At 56.9% G+C, this 18219-nt stretch overlaps 3 protein-coding genes across 6 annotated transcripts; 2 read left to right on the top strand and 1 right to left on the bottom strand.

Moving 5' to 3' along the window:
- Positions 1-261: 261 nt before the first annotated feature.
- On the bottom strand, positions 262-2761 carry PAFAH1B3 (platelet activating factor acetylhydrolase 1b catalytic subunit 3). Its single transcript, XM_029206267.1, has 5 exons — positions 2378-2761; positions 2076-2165; positions 1276-1392; positions 1075-1197; positions 262-593 (listed from the first exon to the last, which is right to left on the bottom strand). Exons 1-5 carry the CDS (start codon positions 2453-2455, stop codon positions 303-305), a joined length of 699 nt encoding a protein of 232 aa, XP_029062100.1. The 5' UTR covers positions 2456-2761; the 3' UTR covers positions 262-302.
- A 3051-nt stretch (positions 2762-5812) lies between these two features.
- PRR19 (proline rich 19) lies at positions 5813-6990 on the top strand. Its single transcript, XM_029237915.1, has 2 exons — positions 5813-6431; positions 6518-6990. The coding sequence occupies exons 1-2, from the start codon at positions 5813-5815 to the stop codon at positions 6988-6990; spliced, it is 1092 nt and encodes a 363-aa protein (XP_029093748.1).
- Positions 6991-8964: 1974 nt separating this feature from the next.
- Positions 8965-17357, top strand: TMEM145 (transmembrane protein 145). 4 transcript variants are annotated; one of them, XM_029206444.1, is made up of 15 exons: positions 8965-9155; positions 9920-9994; positions 10111-10188; positions 10271-10357; positions 10450-10551; positions 10655-10739; positions 10846-10917; positions 11031-11099; positions 11425-11505; positions 11596-11674; positions 11822-11915; positions 12665-12837; positions 13709-13829; positions 15860-16066; positions 16540-17357. In XM_029206444.1, the coding sequence occupies exons 1-15, from the start codon at positions 9033-9035 to the stop codon at positions 16786-16788; spliced, it is 1695 nt and encodes a 564-aa protein (XP_029062277.1). In that variant the 5' UTR covers positions 8965-9032; the 3' UTR covers positions 16789-17357. The 4 variants fall into 4 exon arrangements, with proteins under 4 accessions (XP_029062277.1, XP_029062287.1, XP_029062262.1 ...); XM_029206454.1 differs by lacking the exon at positions 12665-12837 and having other exon boundaries at positions 8974-9155; positions 16540-17348; XM_029206429.1 differs by having other exon boundaries at positions 8974-9155; positions 15860-16746.
- The last annotated feature ends 862 nt before the right edge of the window (positions 17358-18219 follow it).

Below are 18219 nucleotides of genomic sequence, written 5' to 3'. Positions count from 1 at the left end.
TTGACTGTTGGGTCACCCAGAATTCTTGCTTGACCATGATCCTATAGGGCCATGTTAGCAAACCAGTTTCACTTCGTGTTGTACTGATTGGTCGTGCCTGCCTGGAGCACCACTGTGATGACAGAAATCTGTCTGACTCTACAAGAGCCAGAGTATCTTGATGGATTGGTGCGGCCTGCCTTGGGCAGAGACGCAGGGTCACAGACATTGGAGTTGAGATTCAGGTACCCGACGGGCTTGGCCATAAAGCAGAGAATGGGAGACTGAAGAATGAAAATTTAATGTTGCAGGAAGGTAGATGCTTAGGGTGTGGGTTCTGGCAGGGGAGCACCACCCTGTCCCTGGTCTTGGGCGAGCAGACGCAGAAGCAGGGAGTGCAGGGTCCGGCAAACAGGTGTGTACCCCAGCCGGCTGAGATGCAGGTAATCATACATGTCATGGTGGCTTATGGTACCATCTGAGTGCACAAAGCCAGGGTCTGCATCCAGGAAGTGCGCCCGTGGGTGGCCAGCCAGTGCTGCCCGTACCAGCTCATTCACCTGTCGGTTTTTCTCGCGAAGTGGGTTGGGGTGCTGGCCCCGAGGAAGCAGGCCCTGAGGAAGGCAGGAAGAGTTGTGAGGAGGCATCCTACCAGCCTCTGGGTATCCTGTTCCCTGTGCCAAACTGTCCCCCACCCCCCACCAGTAAGTCCCCAGCTGCAGAATGCACTAGGGATGGAAAGATGATGGTCTGAGACCTTATTCTAGAAGTGAGACCTTCTAGAAGTGAGACCTTCTAGAAGTGATGGAGGCAAGATTAACCCTGGGAATGCCTGATAACTTTTGGCTATTTAAGTGTCTTGAATTTCTCAACACCCCGAGAATCTCTAGCAGTCTCTTGGGCAAAAGGGGCTAACTGGTCCCTGAACATGTCCTTAACCACAGCCCCTCTGATGGGCGTAGCAAGCTTCAACATGAGATTCTGCCTTCAACCACTGCTCTGTGCTAAGCTGCCCAGAACCGTGCAGCTGTGGCTACACGTGAAGGGGTCCCAGAACACTGCCGTTCTTCCTTTCCCACCCTCCCACTCTCTCACCAGCACCACGACCCGGGCCTGGGGCTGCCGCTGGTTCACCAGTTGCACGATGGCCTTGATGCCTCCAGCCACCTGCTCTGCGGTGTGCCCGTGGTTATTGGTACCCACCCAGACCACCACAATCTGTGGAAAGAGAGGCATGAAGCAGTGGTGAGGGGGCAGGCTAAGGGTGCTCTAGCTGCCCACCCAAGCCCTGCTCACCTTGGGCCGGATGTGTTCCAGCTCCCCGTTCTCCAGACGCCACAGCACGTGCTGCGTGTTGTCACCGCCAATGCCAAAGTTAAGTGCATGAAGAGGGGAAAAGAGCTCCCGCCAGATCTGTGGGCAAGAAGTGGTGTGGGCACAGGGGCACTGTCAGCAGGGACCACCACTCTCTATCCAAAGGTTAACCAAATGTCATCATGGAAGAGCCTTGCTTTACGGAAACAGTCTGGTTAAATCTCACCTCGAGCAAACCCCAATATGGTCAAACCTCACTTGACGCAAACCCATTATAGTCTCACTTCCACAAAACCCCATGGAAGCAGGACTCCCTTCACGGAAGCCTATTCTACTTGAGCCAGGCATCGAACCAGCAGCTTTCCAGTTGAACCTCACTTTGAGGAGAGCCATGGTTTAACGTCGCTTAATGGAAAGATATCATAATTGAGCCCCCTTAGTAGAGACCTATTACCGTTGACCTTCACTTTGTGGGAATAACTATAGCTCTGTGGAAATCCATTAGGGCTGGGCACTAGTTTAAGCAAACAAAGAGCCTCATCCTAGGCAGTCTTGCACGAAGCCTCATTTTAAGTCTCACTATACACAGACCCAGTACGACAAAGCCAGGACACACACTTCCTTCTCAGTAGAATGTGGCACATTATACTGAGATTCTGGGTGCCCGGCGTTACCTGAGGCTATTTCGGGTACCCCATACACCGCCTGGTCTGGGCTCTGGTCCAGGTCTGTCAGTGAGGGCACAGGCCTGGGTGGGGCAGGAAGAGAGGGACGGGCCTCACCTCGCACTGGTGCATTAGCTGGACTAAGGAGTCCCCGATGAAGACGACTTCGGGTTCTTTATCTTTGCTGTCGGCTACGAACCGATGGTGCTTTGGGGACGTAAAGGGGGAGTCAATGGCACGCACGCTGCTGGGCCCGCCCCGCCCCGCTTTCTTAGGCGGCACCACGCCAACTGCCCTCAGTTTCCCAATCTCGTAATGAGAGCGGCGCAAACCAGCTACTCTCTCAGAGCCTTCCCCCCCACCCCCCACCCCCCGCCCCCAGCCCCGGACTCCAGAGTATCGCGGACGGGGTCGCTCACCAGGGACATCCAGCGCCCGTCGCCCTGCACGTCCTGCACCGGCGTGGGCTTGCTGGCTGGGTTCTCTTCTCCGCTCATCTTGGCGCCGCGGCTCCAGCAGGACAAGCAAGCGCGGTCAGCCGGGGAGTGTTCCTGGAGGAGGCGGCGCCGCCACGCCCACCCCTACCCCTCAGCAACAATGGACTGTCCCGAAGCCCGCACTCTAGCGGAGGGCGCGGCCGATCCCGGGCGCCGCCTCCTCTCCGGGGCGAAAACCTTCACTTAGAGGAATTGGCCTTGCTTCCCCCACGGCGGCCGCGCAGTGGGCTCGTCCGGCGCTTCCTGCCCGGGCCGCTCACTCTCCGGCAGCGGCGGCGGCACGGGGCGTGGGGGGAGGCGAGACCATCCAGTACCCGTGGAGGGGAGGAGGGAGAAACCACCCTACCGTGAAAGCAGAGTGGGGAAAATCTAGCGCCCTTCCTCGTGGGAAGAAACCATTTGCTGTAGGGCGAGAAATGTGGGGAAGGAACCACCTACTGTGTGTGTGTGGGGGTGTGTGTCTGTGTCTGTGTGTCTGATTCACGTGGTGGTAGGGGAGTGAGTGGACGAGTCCATGCTTGGATCTTTGAGGGGGTGGCTCAAACGCACCTGGCAAGGAAGGGACGCTCCCATTTTCTTCTGACGTGGGGGAGAGAAAAGGAAGATGGAAATGTGAAAATTAGAGGCTCAGCTGTAAGGAGACACTCACGCCAAGGCAGTGCCAGGACTTTAGTGAGCCTATCTGCTCATGGGCCTCCCCTGCTCAAATTATGCCAGTTTTTGTGGCATAATTTCTAAACTATATGTCTTTGCATTACAGACATTACCCTGCAAAGAGGGTAGTAGAAGATGCAGAAAGATAAAGGAAATTAGAGATGCTGCAAGGCCCAAGTCCAGCCTGGAGCCCCTCCCGCGCAGCTCATCTTACAGATCTGTGGCCTCTGCTCCCCTCCCTAAACGTATGGCTGACCAACAACTTCAGTTGGGTGTGTCTGAGCTCCAAAACCTACATCCACAGCCAAGGCCACCTAAGGTCGCTGCCCCCCACCTCCTGCCCCAAATTAATCTCAGTCCTCAAGTCTTCCCAGATCTCCCTGTTCTGGGGGACCAGGTGGGGGTTCCACACCACCCTCAAAGTCCTGCTCATATTCCTGTAGCTCCACTCCCAGATGGGATCTTCCTATCTATTCATTCCTTCTAGGTAGGTTGATACTGAGATACAGAGATGAATCTTATTTATTGTGTTTGTGTTTTGCCTCAATCCACTTGCCTGGAACAGGGCCTGACTCACAGTATTAATACGAAGTACTATCTATGGCTGTTCACACGTACTTGCTGAATGAGTATTAAAGGAATGGGTCAGATCCTGGCCTTGTCCCAGCGTGTTGGGGGAGGCAGATCCAGACACAAAGCTGAGGGAGCGATCAAGGTTGTGATTAAGGAATGCACAGGGGACCTCTGTGGGAGAAGAAAGAGAAGGACTCAGGGTGAGGGATTTCCTAGAAGGAGTAGTATCTAAGGAGTTCGGCTTTGAAAGATAGTGAAGGTTGGGCAAGCAACATTACCAGGTAATACAGAATATAGCTTATTAGGGTATGGGGAATACCCCGGCATACCTTGATTTTGGTGGCCTAGTGGTTAGGATTCTGGGCTTTCACTGCTGTGGGCCGGGGTCCAATCCCTGGTCAGGAAACTGAGATCCCGCAAGCCACGCGGCCAAAAAAAAAAAAAAAAAGTCTTAGGGGACAAGTGTAGTAAGAAACAAAATTTACAGGCATCCATTCACCAAGCGCTGTTTTCAAATTGTATGTTGGCTCATTTCATACTTACAGCAGTTATAAGAAGGAGAAGATACCAACTCCATTTTACAGATTAGGAAACTGAAGCTCTGAGCAGTTACATACTTTTCCGAGGTCACAGAGCTCAAATGTGCCTGGGCATTTGAACCTAGGTAGTGTAGGTCTGGAGCCTAGTTCTAAATGACGACACCATACTGACTCTCTAGGGATAAAGCCTGTGACTGCTTGGAGACTGGCTGTGTGTAGGGCTACCGTAGCCCTTCTCCCCCTTGGCTTCGCCTACATCTCCGAGCTCCAGAGGGAAAGTCCGCGATAGATGTCTAAACCAATCAGCATTGAGGAAGGGGGCGGGCCTAGTGGACCTCACAGCCAATTGGTGGATAGGAGGTGCCTAAGGACAAATGAAAGAGGTTTCCGAATGTGAGGTCGGGAGGGGCGGGGCTATAACCTGCACTCTGGGCCCCTGGCACGTGCCCCTGGGCCTGTGCCTCTTGGGGTGGGGGTGGGGAGCCAAAGGGCGTGGGAGGGGCACGCGCATGCGTGCTTGCACGAGGCCCGGTGCGAGACCCGGAAGAGTATCAGGCACGTTGAGAGCTAGGGTCACCGCCGAAAATAAGCCATTGTACCCCACAGCCACGTGGAGTGGGCGGGTGGGGGGGCGGGGTTCGTTGGGGACAGGAGAAGGTGAGGGGCCCTTCCCCTTCCCTGCCCCCACCAACCGTACTCCCTTCCCTACCTCATCTGCCCCACGCAGCCTTGTTTCCTACCCCCTTCTATGACCAGGTCCCTGTCCCTGATAGCTCCTCTGTTGCCCTTTCTGCCCTCCCGAGTAATTCTCTGTTTCTCCAACTTCCATTTTCTTTCCTGCCTTTCTCTCTCTACCATCTCTCTCCACTTTCTACATTCTCCAGTACCTCCTTTACCCCTGGATTTCTCGTCTGTCCAAAGTCCCTTTCTGGTTCACCAGATCCCGCCGATATCATGATCCCTTTCCCATCCCCCATTTTTTAGCTATTTCTTCATATCCCTGTTCTCTCTAACCCTTTCTCTATCCCCTGATAAATCTTCCCGTTCAGCATGACTCCCTTGACCTCATCCTACTCCTATGACCCTGCCTTCTTTTCTGACCTTACCTTGACCAAGCCTTTTCCAGTTGCTCTCTACCAATCCCTTTGTCTCATCTTGTGTCTCTAAATAGTACTCCCAGCTCACCCCAAACCATCTCTTCTCACTACTCACTTCTAGGTCTTTGAGTTATCTGTATGCTGATGACCACCCTGTCTTTTTTTTTTTTTTTTTTAATTGATTTTATTTATTTATTTTTGTCTGCGTTGGGTCTTCTTTGCTACGTGCGGGCTTTCTCTAGTTGTGGCGAGCGGGGGCTACTCTTGGTTACGGTGCACAGGCTTCTCATTGCGGTGGCTTCTCTCCTTGTGGAGCACGGGCTCTAGGTGCGCGGGCTTCAGTAGTTGTGGCACACGGGCTTAGTTGCTCCACGGCATGTGGGATCTTCCCGCACCAGGGCTCGAACCCGTGTCCCCTGCATTGGCAGGCGGATTCTTAACCACTGCGCCACCAGGGAAGCCCAACCACCCTGTCTTTTATCTTCCAGGGCACCATGGACCCCAGGGGGCCAGCCCTCAAGACTTTCCAGCAGCCTGAGAAACCTGGTCGTGTCCGCCGTCGGAAGACCAGGCGGGAGCGTAATGAGGCCCTGGTGGGCAGTCGCCGGTCATTGGCCCATCAGGATCCTGCCGTGGCCAGTCGGGATCCACATGTGGTTCTCCGGAATTCTGTGGCACCTGCTGCCCCCAAGCTCGTGGTCATAACCCAGGGGCGCCTGAGCCGGGAGCACCGGGGCCTCTTCAGCCACGAGGTGAAATCTCTGGACGTGGCACGGCTGCTTAGCAGTGGGTCCCTAGAGTCAGGCACCCCTGCACTCCCCACCAAGTCCTCCCCAAGCCCAGGCAGGGCCCAAGAACCAGCCCCACCGTCAAGGGGCAAGGAAAACCAAGTGCCAGGAGCCTCGGGCCCAGGCCCACCCAGTCCCCCCCAGCTCCCTGGCTTGGGGCAGCTGCTGGGGGAGCTGAAATGCCAGCTGATTCTGCCACAGGCCTTCCCGAGGAGGAACCTAGCACAAGAGGCCAGGGATGCCATCGTGGGCACCTTACAGGCCTGCCATGGCTGTGTGCCTGACCTTACTCTGGTGCTCCGGGGCTGCCAGCCACACTTGCCAGGTGAGCTCACCTCCTGCCCCCTGAGCTTCCTTTTCTTTTGTCTGCTCTATCTCAGCTGTGCCCCATGCTTCTTTCCTCTGTGCCAGGGACCAAGCCTAGGGGCCCTGAGAGACAAAGGATGACATCCTCCTGGATCAACAGCCCTGAGGAGGCCCCAGGGGAGGGGAGGCAGAGGAGGCGAGAGGGGACAAAGGAGCTCACCTTCGCCGTGCCTCACACCTCCGGCACTCCTATTGTGTACCCGGTGAACCTGGCACCACCTGAAGGTCCCTGGCCACCCCCATTGTCCTCGTTGCCTTCGCCATCTGGGGCGGCCTGCGGCCCCCCAACAGCCTTTGATCTGCTGAAAAGCATCTGGCTGGTAGACACACCTCCCCCTCCCCGGCCCTGGGGGATTGGCCCACCACAACCCCTGCCTCAGCCACCATCACCCTTGTTGTCCCGAACCTCTGCCCTGGACTGGAGCCCCAGCCCCCCTGCCCCACTGCCCAGCCTCTCCTGGGTGGTGGCCCAGAGCAGCCCAGAGGCCTGGTGCTTTCCACCCATGAGGCTGTACTGAGCAGGCTGAGGCCGGGTTGGGGGAAGGAATCCCATACTCTGATCACTTCAATAAAGTACCTTCCTCATGATCCGCTTGGTTTTTAGTGAGTGGCTGGCCCAGGAGAGCAGCTTTTCCTAGCTCTGAGTTCTGGGTCCAGGGTGGAGAGGAAGGTACTGTCACTTGTCGCCTTCCTAAGGCCCAGGGGCCTTCAGTCAGTCTAACACATCCACCCACTGAGGCCAATTATGTGTTCAACTCTGAGCTCTGATAATGCTGGGGCTCCAGAGTGAGTGAGACTGAGGCTGTGTCCCCAGGGGACTCCCACTACAGTGGTGAACACAGACAGTTTCAGCCCTAGTGGTTGCATCTGGGAGAGAGAGAGGTGCAGGGGCTGAGGGAGTCCAAGGAGGGAGTCATGACTCTGCCCTGCTGATGAGGGAGTTGACATAAGACCCTTGTATTTTTTAAGTTTGGTAGAAACTTGCTAGTAGAGAAGGAAAAGAATATTTCAGGCAATCTAGAGATGCTCTTCTGTGGAACAGCATGTGCAAGGCCTGGTGGAGGGCAAATAGGGGATGTGGGACCATTTTCATTCACCCTATATCCCTAGGCCATGCTGGGATCTAGAGTGAGTCACGTCTGGGCTCTGCCTATGAGAGGCTTCTGGTCTGGTGGGCACAGGAACAGTGTGTGTGCAGGATCCGGGCAGGAATGGCACATGAGGCCTGGATATGGCGACAGACTTTTCTCTTTGGGCTACAGTATATTTAACATTTTAGAATCAGTTATGTACTGTTACAAACCAGTGTGCTTGATTTGAATAAAAAAAAAATTCTGGCTTCTCTCTCAAAATAAAAAAAGAAAGAAAGGAAAGAGAAAGAAAGGAAGGAGAAAGGAAGGAGAGAAGGAAGGAAGGAGGGAAGGAGGGACGGAGGGAGAGAGGCGAGGAGAGGGAGGGAAGGAGGAAGGAAAGAAACCTGGCAGCAGACCTACTATCCCTCCTGTTAACAACTGGCTGAAGCCAAGTAGCAGAGGCTCCTTTTTTGTGGGGTCCACACTCTCCTTTGAAAGCATTTCACACATTTACGTTTCCTGCTTGGCCTCCTGACTTAGAAAGCTTTTTAAAATGATATTTTGAGGAGCAGCAGATTTTCTGCAGTGGAGGGGGAGGGATGAAGCTGGAAACGTGTTGGAATCTGATCAGGAAAATGAAGCTGAGGGGCTTGGACTGTACTCTGTAAAGCTTTTCCAGGGCTCCCCATTGCCCACAGGGAAACCATAAAGTCAGTACCAGGGTGTAGGGGACTGGACTGGGAGGTCACACAGCTGTGACTTGGCTGAGGTTTTATGGGAAGGAAGTGGCAATGCTGGGATTTGAGCCCAAGAAATTGATTTCAGAGTTTGCTTGTGGGTTTCTCACAATACCACCTCTTCTGCCTCACAGCAGCTGGTTTCAGACCCTGGTAAGCAGTGACAGGGCAGGGTCAGGCAGCAGGGTGTAGTGGTTGTGGCTGAAGGCTCTCTGCCACCTCGGAGCTGTGTGACCCAGAACAAGTGGTTTGCCTGCTCTGTGCCTCTGTGTCTCTGTAGGCACTTCACAGAGTGCGTGGAATTTGTGATGGTCACAGATGGTGATGGCTGTTATGGGGGCGGGGATGGGCAGTCAAAGAGCAGTTTGGGGACTAAACTGGGGGGAGGTCAGGACAGAGCTGGGGCCTGGGGGTTGTGGGCCATCCTGAGATGGCAGTCTGGAGGGGGATACTTGGCTTGGGGGAATGTGAGTTCACTTTAGGACACGGGGAGCTGGAGGTACCAAGGAGATTCCCAGAGGGGAGGACTGAGGCTGCGGAGGCGTGGAGAGGACGGGAAAGGGGCGTCCCCTCCCACGGGGATTGGGAAGGGTCCAGGCCGGGTCATCCTGGAGGAGGGGGCAGGGAACGCGGCTCCCGGCGGCCCCTTTAATCGGGGGCGCGCGCCAGCCGGCCCGCGCGCTCTCGCCGCCGTCGCCGGGCCGGAGTGGGAGCCGGAGCGGAGCCCGAGCTGGGGCCGGAGCGGGTGGAATGGAGCCCCCGCGCGCGCCCGCTCTGCGCCGCCTGCTGCTGCCGCCGCTGCTACTCCTGCTGCTGCCACTGCCCCCCCGCGCCCGGGCCAAGTATGTGAGGGGCAACCTCAGCTCCAAGGAGGTGAGCGCGCCGGGCTCTCCCCTGCCACCCGCCGGGCCCCCGAGGGACAAGAGGGAAGGGAGGGGGCAGGTCCCGCCCCGCCCCCTGCCGCCTCTCCCGGGCGGTCTCTCAGTGCTGCGCGGGGGGTGGGGTGGGAGGTGGGCAGGCACAGTGCGGGGCTGGGTCTGGGTTGAGGCTGGGGGGGGCCATTGGGTCGAGGGGAGACTCGGAGATTGTAGGAGGGACATTGAGGTCAGAGTTGGGCGAGGAGGGGGGCCGGGTTGGGAGAGTCGGAGTTTGGGGTGGGGGTGGGGGACGCCGAGGTGGTGCTGAAGGGACAGCACTTTTCACTGCGCATTGAGCCCGAGTTCACACTCCTGTTCAGGACCAGGAGAGGGCCGTTTGGAATACTCCCCAGCACCTGGTGGTCTCTGAGACCACCGTGAGGGCGTGTGTGGATAATTAGAGGAAAGCCAGTGGGACGGTATCCCTGATGCAAGGTGTCCAGGATGGGGATCTGGCCCTCCAGGGTCTTTCTCAGGCACCTGGCAAATGGGAGAAGTGTTTGAAAGGAGGCGAAGAAACTTGGGGGTGGGGGCATCTGAAGGAGGAATCCTGGAACCAAGGTGAAAGGATCACAGAAGAATTTTGGAGGTGACTTGGTCCCCTTATGCTTCTTGGGAAACCAGGTATTCCAGGGTAGGGAAGAAAAGTTGGGGGGGTGTCTGTGGAGTCGAGAGTTCTCAAGGGACTCAGAAGAGGGTCTGAGTGGGCCCCTTTTCCAGGACTGGGTGTTCCTGACGAGATTTTGCTTCCTCTCGGATTACGGCCGACTGGACTTCCGTTTCCGATACCCTGAGGTGAGCCTTCCCCAAGCACTCACCATGCTAAGGCTGGATGCTCCCTTGGCTTCCCAAGGCAAGGGTTACCCCAGCTCCCTATGCTCCCCCAACCCCCCAAATCTTTGGGTCTGCAGGCCAAGTGCTGTCAGAACATCCTCCTCTATTTCGACGACCCATCCCAGTGGCCAGCCGTGTACAAGGCAGGGGACAAGGTGAAGTCTGTGAGGAGGGTGTAGGGGAGGAGGGATAAGGTCGAAGCTAGCCAAGGAGTGACCATGGCCCTGCCTCCCCTAGGACTGCCTGGCCAAGGAGTCAGTGATCAGGCCAGAGAACAACCAGGTCATCAACCTCACCACCCAGTATGCCTGGTCAGGCTGTCAGGTATGGGCCCAGTCTGGGAGAATGGGCAGGTGCTGGAGGTCAAGGGCCAGGGAGAGGCACAGGCAGGCTTCAGCCTTCTTGCTCCTCCCCAGGTGGTGTCAGAGGAGGGAATACGCTACCTGAGCTGCTCTAGCGGCCGCAGCTTCCGCTCAGTGCGTGAAAGGTGGTGGTACATTGCACTCAGCAAGTGTGGGGTAAGGGGCTGGGCCGGCCACCGGGGCCTGCCTTCTCCTCCTTGCCTTCCTGCCGACCCCCTCCCTGCCCAGGGCCCCCCTTAGGCCTCCACACTCCCCACAGGGAGATGGGCTGCAGCTGGAGTATGAGATGGTCCTCACCAATGGCAAGTCCTTCTGGACACGGCATTTCTCTGCTGATGAGTTTGGTGAGCATATGGGGATCCAGGATCTTTTGTGGGAGCCCAGAGCTGGGAGCCTGTTGAGGGACACCCATCCTGACTGCATGGTTTCCTCCTTCCACCAAACTGGCAGGGATCCTGGAGACAGATGTGACTTTCCTTCTCGTCTTCATCCTCATCTTCTTCCTCTCCTGTTACTTTGGATGTGAGTCCAGCACATGGGGTGTGGGGGAGAGATGGGGGAGGGGAAACCAGGTTGGAGGAGATGAGCTGCTCTCCCTTCCTGCTGTGTACAGCCTTCCCCTATCCTCCTTCCAGATTTGCTGAAAGGTCGTCAGTTGCTCCACACGACTTATAAGATGTTCATGGCTGCAGCAGGAGTGGAGGGTGAGCTTTAGATTATTGCAATTTGAGTTCTGTGGGAGGAGGGCCTTAGGACTCACATACCTGGGCCTAAGCAAGGAGGGGCTGGGGACCTGGACTCCTGGGCCCTGGGAGAGGAGGGGCTGGGGGCCTGGACTCCTGGGTCAGAGGGAGGAGGGGTCTGGGGCCTGGACTCCAGAGTTTCCTAGGAGGTCAGCGAGAATAAAGGGTCTAGAATCCTGATGGGGGTGAAGAAAGGGTTTTGGTCATCTGGATCATAGTGTTAGGGAACAGTGATGCCCTAAAGCTGCTTTCTGTCCTTTCCTCTCTCTGCCCATCCTCCCCTCAGTCCTGAGCCTCCTGTTCTTCTGCATCTACTGGGGCCAATATGCCACTGATGGCATTAGCAATGAGAGTCTGAAGATCTTGGGTGAGAATGAAGTGGACCCGGGAGGGTGCTGGGGCTCCTCTGCAATTTGAGCCCTGTGTCTGAGCTGCCCTCTCTTCTCCCTCCTACCAGCCAAGCTGCTCTTCTCCTCCAGCTTCCTCATCTTCCTGCTGATGCTCATCCTTCTGGGGAAGGGATTCACGGTGACACGGTGCCCAGGCTGGGGCGGGAGGGACCACTGTCGGGGGGGTGGTGGCTGGGCTAGGGAGCAGGGCAGAGGTTGGGGTGGGGGGGTGGCTGCCCCCTCCTCTCTTGACGGCCCCCACCCCTGCTGTCCCCCCTCACGGCCTGCCGCCAGGGGCCGCATCAGTCACTCGGGCTCGGTGAAGTTGTCTGTCTACATGACCCTGTACACCCTCACGCACATGGTGCTGCTCATCTATGAGGCCAAGGTGAGTCCTGCCTGCCACTGCTCAGGCTCTGCCCCATCGTCCTCGCCCTTCAAAGCTTTTGGTGGCCTCTTCCACCTGTCTGCTAGCCCTTCCCCACATCGCGCTCTTCCTGGCTCTCTCTCTCCCACTCTGTGGTTTTCCGCCTTCCCATCTGTCTAAGTGCATTCCTCCCCTCTTCACCATCTCAGAGTAGCTCTCTTCCTCCTCCCTCTGTCTCTCACTGTCTGTCACATTTAATGCTCAGTGTCGTGATTAAGTTCGGGAGTCACACAGACCTGGATTCCGCTCTGGTTCTCCCACTTCCCAGCTGGCTAACCTTGGCTGATGGCCCCCCTCTCTGGGCCTGTTTCCTCTTCTGTAAAATTAGGAGGATCTTACCTACCCCAGGGGACTTCTCTAAGGCTTTATATCACCTTGACTTTGGCCGAAAGTCTTCCTGCTTAGCTTCAGTTTCCCCTTCTGTGAAGTGGGGTGAAAATAAGACCTATTTCATCAAGTTGATGCAAATGGAAAAGCTTACACATGGTGCTGTTTAGCCCCCTGTGTTGGGCCCATGGTAGCAGATATATTCTCTATCTTTTCGCCCTCTCTCTCTACTTCTATATGCTTTCATCTCTATCACTCATTCTCCTGCTGCTTCTGTCCTGACCAAGTACCTCTGCCCCTTGGGTACCTGAGGGTGGGGTCTGGGGTCCCTGTGTGGAGGGTTGGAGGCCAGGGCTATGACCAGCCTTCTCCCTTGGGTCCAGTTCTTTGACCCGGGCCAGGTACTGTACACGTATGAGTCGCCAGCGGGCTACGGGCTCATCGGGCTACAGGTGGCAGCTTACGTGTGGTTCTGCTATGCCGTGCTCATCTCCTTGCGCCACTTCCCAGAGAAGCAGCCCTTTTATGTGCCCTTCTTTGCTGCCTACACCCTCTGGTGAGACGTGCTGGGGCCCCAACCTGTCCCTGCCTTCCCTGGCTTCTCAGAAATGGCTCTTCCCAACTCAAACCCTCCTCTTGGAGGCAGACGGGCTTTCAAGTTAGGCAGCTGTCACCGGAGTCTGCCACTTACTCACTTTGTAACCTGGAAATAATTACTTTCCCATAGTGAAAAAAAGAGTGCCTCAGGTTACTTGCCCATAAAGAAAGGCTGTCAGGGGTATCTCCTGCAAAGGGCTATCTTGAGTATGCATAGGGCAACAGATGAGGGCTTCGAGTCCGGCACATAGGAAATGTCCAATAAAAGCTAGTTGTGATATTTTTTATTCAACATAACACAGCAGTGAAGTAGATGGACTCTAAGCCAGATTGCCTGGGTTTAGACCCAGTTCTAAAGCTTGTAAACTGTGTGACCTTATACAAGTCAATTAAATTCTCTCTGCCTCGGTTTCCTCACCTGTTTAATGGGGATGGAAGTTGTACCTGCCTTATAGAGTCACTGTGAGAGTTAGATGAGCGTGTATATGTGAAATGCTTAGAAACAGGTCTGGCATGCAGTAAGTCTTTAATTGTTTTTATCATATGTTAATTCATTCATCAAACATCTATAGATTTCCTATCAGGTGCCAGGATTGGGGTGGGATAGAACTGAGTTAAATTCAACCTACTCCTTGCCCCCCCTCCCAAATTTCCCATGCCAGTGGGATTCCTGTCTCCTTTTAACCTCTGGCTTCTGAAGGTCACACTGGCTTCCCTCCCGTTTGGGACCCACTTGGGACCTATGTGTGTGCATAGCAGGGTATTTGGGGCCATGGGGTGGGGTGGAAGGCAGGGCCAGTGACTCTACAGACCCAATACCTCCCCTTCAGGTTCTTTGCAGTTCCGGTCATGGCCCTGATCGCCAACTTTGGGATCCCCAAGTGGGCCCGGGAGAAGATTGTCAATGGCATCCAGCTGGGGATCCATTTGTATGCCCACGGCGTGTTCCTGGTGAGGCTGGGCATCCAGTTGGGGATGGGAAACCAATGGGTGGAGGATGCATGAGGCTCTCCACGCCTGAGCTGCCTGAACCTTCTGTTCTGAGCTCTTGATCCATTTCCTTCACTTCATCCCTTTAGTCATTCAATAGACACTTACTGAGAGCCTGCTGGGTTCTGGCAGGCTATTCCACTGTATCCCCCAGAGTCCACCCTCTTCTATTCCTCTCTCCCACTTTTGTGTCCTGGCCTCTTCCCCCAACCCCACCCTCTTTCTTTGCCCCCCTCCCCATTTCCATCCTGACCCTGTGTCCCTAGACTCTCACTCTTCCCTTCTGTATCCCCACTGCCTTCCCTAAGCCCCTTGGTCTCTCCCCGCCCCCCATTCTTCCATCTCTGCTGCTCTATCACAGGAAGAAGCAACTGGGCTGGGTCAGGCTGGGGCTTCAGGGGGCCTAAATCTGAACGGCAGCAGAGGGTTTGAGCACCAAACCTCTTCTTTGCCTTGGTTTACATCCTATCTGGCCTTCTGGCTGATAGTTCTTCTATCCATCTATCCATCCATCCATCCATCCACCATTCAACGGACACCTGTCTCAAACCAGCCTCTGTTTCATGTTGGGAACACTCACGTGCATTTATTTCGTCCTCTTGTTTAAATGGCAGAGCAACCCCAGACAGGATGGATAACCGTCACTGAACCCACTATACAGAGAGGGGAAGCTAAAGCCCAGAGAAGGGAGGTGACCTGCCAGGCTCCATGGCCTTTGGTGGTGGGGGGCAGGGGGACTTTGAACCCAATCCTTCTCCAGCAGACCACAAGATCTGGCATAAGAAGGAATCACACAGGGAAATAGGCATTGCTGAAGACCCCGCCTCCTGACTCAAGGGGTCCACCATGTATTCTTTGCAGGGAATATACTGGGCCACTGACGGAGGGGGCCAGGTCCCGCATGTTCTACCCTAGAACCTTAGGTACAGACTCACTTTCCCGGGACAGTCCCTCTTGAGGCTCTGTTCCAGGAAGTCACAAAGAGACAGAGAGAGGAGAAATGCTGAGAACCCACCATGTGCCAGGCTCTGCACCAGTGGTTTTCATTTCCACCCTCTCTTCATCTTTCCAAGTAGGCACTGTAACCCCTTTTCTGCAGTGAGGCCCTGGGAGTTTAATCAATGTGTCCCAGATCCCACACTCAGTGAGCTGTTGGGCTGGGAGGTGGGGTGCCCTTTCTGTTATACTTAACCTTCAACCAGTTTCCTTCCTAAAAATGCGCGTGTTAGCTCAGCACAGCTCCACCTCTGGCACTCTACTGTTCTTCGGTTTCAGCTCCTTGTTCACTTATTCAGCAACTACCTTAGAGGGACTGTGCTGGGCTCCCGTGTTGCAGTGCTAGGGTCACACCCGGTCCCTGCCCTCATGGCCTGCCAGCTAATTCAGGAGACATCTCTGCATTCAACCAATATTTCTTGAGAGCTTGTATGTGTCAGGCACTGTTCTAAAGGTATTGGGGATTCAGCAGGGAAGAGAACAGTCAAGTACCTGCCCTCCTGGAGCTAACATTCTGGAGTCTGTCAGTTGCTGTCCAGTTGAACTTCCTGTGTTTATGAAAATATTCTGCAATCTGTGCTGTCCCACATGATAGCTGCTAACCACATGCGGCTATGGCGCGCTTAAATGTGGCTAGTGTGACTGAGAAATGAAAGTTTCCGTTTAATTTTGATTAATTTGAACTTAAGTAGCCACATATAACTAGTAGCTATCACACTAGACAGAGTAGGGTGCTGAAGCTTAACCATCCAGTGACAACTGGCTGACCAGGGCTCTGATGGAGGAAGCATCGGCAGAGTAGCAAGAGTTGTGATGGACGGGAAAGGTTAGAGGCCAGGGTACTGCGAGAGCTCAGAGGAGGCGCCTAATCCAGTCGAAGGGTTTCAGGGAAGCGGGGATGTCAAGTGAAGGGGAATCCTCAGGGCCTCATGTTTATGGAGGCAGCCTGAGGCCTGGACAGTCCTTCTCCAACCTGCGCCTGCCCTTCGCCCCAGATCATGACACGCCCTTCGGCGGCCAACAAGAACTTCCCGTACCACGTGCGCACGTCGCAGATCGCCTCGGCCGGAGCCCCAGGCCCCGGAGGAAGCCAATCCGCAGACAAGACCTTCCCGGAACACGTCTACGGGAACGTGACGTTCATCAGCGACTCGGTGCCCAACTTCACGGAGCTCTTCTCCATCCCCCCGCCCACCTCCTGCGTAAGCCCCGCGGCCCCGGCGCCGGAGGAGCTGCTGGCGCCGCCCCTGGAGTACTTGACCCCGCTCCCGGCCCCTCCACCGCCCTCCACTTCCAGGCGCCTGAGCCCACCCCCTGCCTTTCGCACCCCCAGCGCCCCAACGCCGCGCCGCGACCATCCCCCGGCGCCCGCGCCCACCTTGCCGGACTGGGTCCTGGCGCTGTTGCGTACGCCCCCTCGGACACCCCGCGCGGTGCCCCCGCCGCCGGCGGCCTTCCGCGGTTCTCCCCCGCCTCCCCGGCCGCCGCCGGAGTTCGCCCGGCGCACCCCGACGCCGCCCCTTGAGTACCTGGCCCCACTGTCCAGGCGCCCCTGACTGACACCTGCGCCCACACCTCGGGAGGGGGGATCATCGGGGGAAGAGGGACGGGCCTTCGGGGCCGCATTTGCCCCCCGTGGGTCCTGGACGGCCTCTGACCCTGACCCCCCTCCCAGGCCGGGAAGCAGGTGGAGGAGACAGCGGTGGCGGCGGCGGTGGCCCCGAGGGGCCGCGTGGTGACCATGGCCGAGCGGGGCGCGGCCTCCCCGCCCCCTTCCTCTCGGTTCCCCAAGGCGGCCGACCCGAGCTGGGATGGCCCGACGCCACCCTACCAGCCGCTCGTGCCCCAGACAGCGGCGCCGCACACCGGCTTCACCGAATACTTCAGCATGCACACGGCCGGGGGCACCGCACCCCCGGTCTGAGCACCCCTGCCCACGCCTGCCCCATGGGCCGCGCGCCGGGCCCCGGCCGGGCTCCGGATCCCCGCTCTATCCCGGCCCCAGGGCTCTGCCAACCCCGGCCTTCCCAAACCTCCCCACCCCGCGCGCCCAGGTAGGGGTGCGTAGTGTCCCGCTCCCGACCCTTCCCCCGACTCTTGTGCCAAACGGTCCCGCGGGAGCCGCTCTCCCCGTCCCCTCCCTCAGCCCCTGCCCCGAGCGGCACCGGATTCTGGGCTCCCGCTGTTCCGTGACCTCCGGCCCCCTGGCCCCCTCCGAGACCTCTGACCCCGCCGGACCCCGGAAAACCAGTGACGATCGCCGGGACCCTGCCTGTGACTCTCCAGGACTCCGCGACCCCGAGCCACCGCTCCCGGGACGGATGTTGTGAAGCTAGTCTCGACTCATACCTTCCCTTGGGATCTCTGTGACCTAGCACCCGTACTCTGTTCACCCTATCTCCATCCCGAAGGCCCTCCCTCAGGTCCTTGGCAGAAAGACTTTTTTCCCCTTCTTGCCAAAATAAAGAGGATTCGTTGAGTTTTTATCTTTAAGATGGGCTCTTCTACACCTTGACAGTGCCCAGAGACGGGGCTGAGCAAGAACCGTTCCAGGCTCGGGACCACAGTGCGCCCAACTGTGAGATGGTATCTTGGGAGGGGCCTGCATAACCTGACCTTTTGTTGACCCAGAATCTGGGAGCCCTGAAAATATGAATCATCATCTAGCAGAGTCCTCTTATTGTACGGCTTCTTTATTTTTACCTTCTCTTCCCCAGTTAGAGGTAGAGGCGCCCTCCAGTGGCCGACGGTTCGCTCAGCCACCTGCGCCGGGAGTTCGGGTTAAGATTTTAGCACTGCGCATGTGTGATTCTCACTTCACTAGCCAAGGAGGTCACTGCTGCGCATGCGTTTAGGAACAAATGGGCGGGGAAGTTTCCGGAAGTCTCCCTCTGTGGAGGGGTGGGATTGGGTGCTTCGCAGTCCTCCCAGGGCAGCTCTGACCTGCGTCTCCGCGACTCTCGCCTCCTTTCCGTAGTCCCTCCCATCGCGGCCCCTCGGCCCCCACCCTCTCGCCCTCCAAGCGGGTCTTCCCGGGGCCGCTCTGGCCCGAGCGTCCCTTCATCTTTCTGCTCTGGCTCATCCGGCTCGGAAGGGAGGCGCGGGTGGGTGAGCAAGGGAGTTCGTCTGTGGTGTCCAGGCCTGAGCCCCTGAAGACTGACTCTGCCCTGGGCACCCGCTCGCGCCCCGCCCCTGGCTGGAGGGGCGTCTCTCCCGGAGGACTTTCCGGGCCAGGCCCGGCCCGCACTCTATGTAGGCCCCCGCCGAGCTGTAGAGCCCTTCGCCCACTGGGGACCCAGTGGTCTATAAGGTCCATTTCGGCCTGCAGCGGCCCGTTTATGGGGTCAGCCAGCGT

This window comes from Monodon monoceros, unplaced genomic scaffold, assembly GCF_005190385.1.
Source record: "Monodon monoceros isolate NGI ecotype Baffin Bay Population unplaced genomic scaffold, NGI_Narwhal_1 Super_Scaffold_10, whole genome shotgun sequence".
In the NCBI taxonomy this organism is placed as follows: Eukaryota; Metazoa; Chordata; class Mammalia; order Artiodactyla; family Monodontidae; genus Monodon; species Monodon monoceros.
Note: the sequence above shows the minus strand (reverse complement) of the source record. Positions and strands in the feature narration are given on the sequence as shown.

What these genes read in the sequence shown, in the direction of transcription:
- PAFAH1B3 (XM_029206267.1), bottom strand. Translation starts at nt 2,455, where the DNA reads ATGAGCGGAGAAGAGAACCCAGCCAGCAAGCCCACGCCGGTGCAGGAC. An exon ending in AGCTAATGCACCAGTGCGAG is followed by an intron (nt 1,393 to 2,075) that starts GTGAGGCCCGTC and finishes TCTTGCCCACAG; the next exon opens with ATCTGGCGGGAGCTCTTTTC. An exon ending in TGGAACACATCCGGCCCAAG is followed by an intron (nt 1,198 to 1,275) that starts GTGAGCAGGGCT and finishes CTCTTTCCACAG; the next exon opens with ATTGTGGTGGTCTGGGTGGG.
- PRR19 (XM_029237915.1), top strand. Translation starts at nt 5,813, where the DNA reads ATGGACCCCAGGGGGCCAGCCCTCAAGACTTTCCAGCAGCCTGAGAAA. An exon ending in CTGCCAGCCACACTTGCCAG is followed by an intron (nt 6,432 to 6,517) that starts GTGAGCTCACCT and finishes CCTCTGTGCCAG; the next exon opens with GGACCAAGCCTAGGGGCCCT.
- TMEM145 (XM_029206429.1), top strand. Translation starts at nt 9,033, where the DNA reads ATGGAGCCCCCGCGCGCGCCCGCTCTGCGCCGCCTGCTGCTGCCGCCG. An exon ending in CCTCTCCTGTTACTTTGGAT is followed by an intron (nt 10,918 to 11,030) that starts GTGAGTCCAGCA and finishes TCCTCCTTCCAG; the next exon opens with ATTTGCTGAAAGGTCGTCAG. An exon ending in AAGGGATTCACGGTGACACG is followed by an intron (nt 11,675 to 11,821) that starts GTGCCCAGGCTG and finishes GCCTGCCGCCAG; the next exon opens with GGGCCGCATCAGTCACTCGG.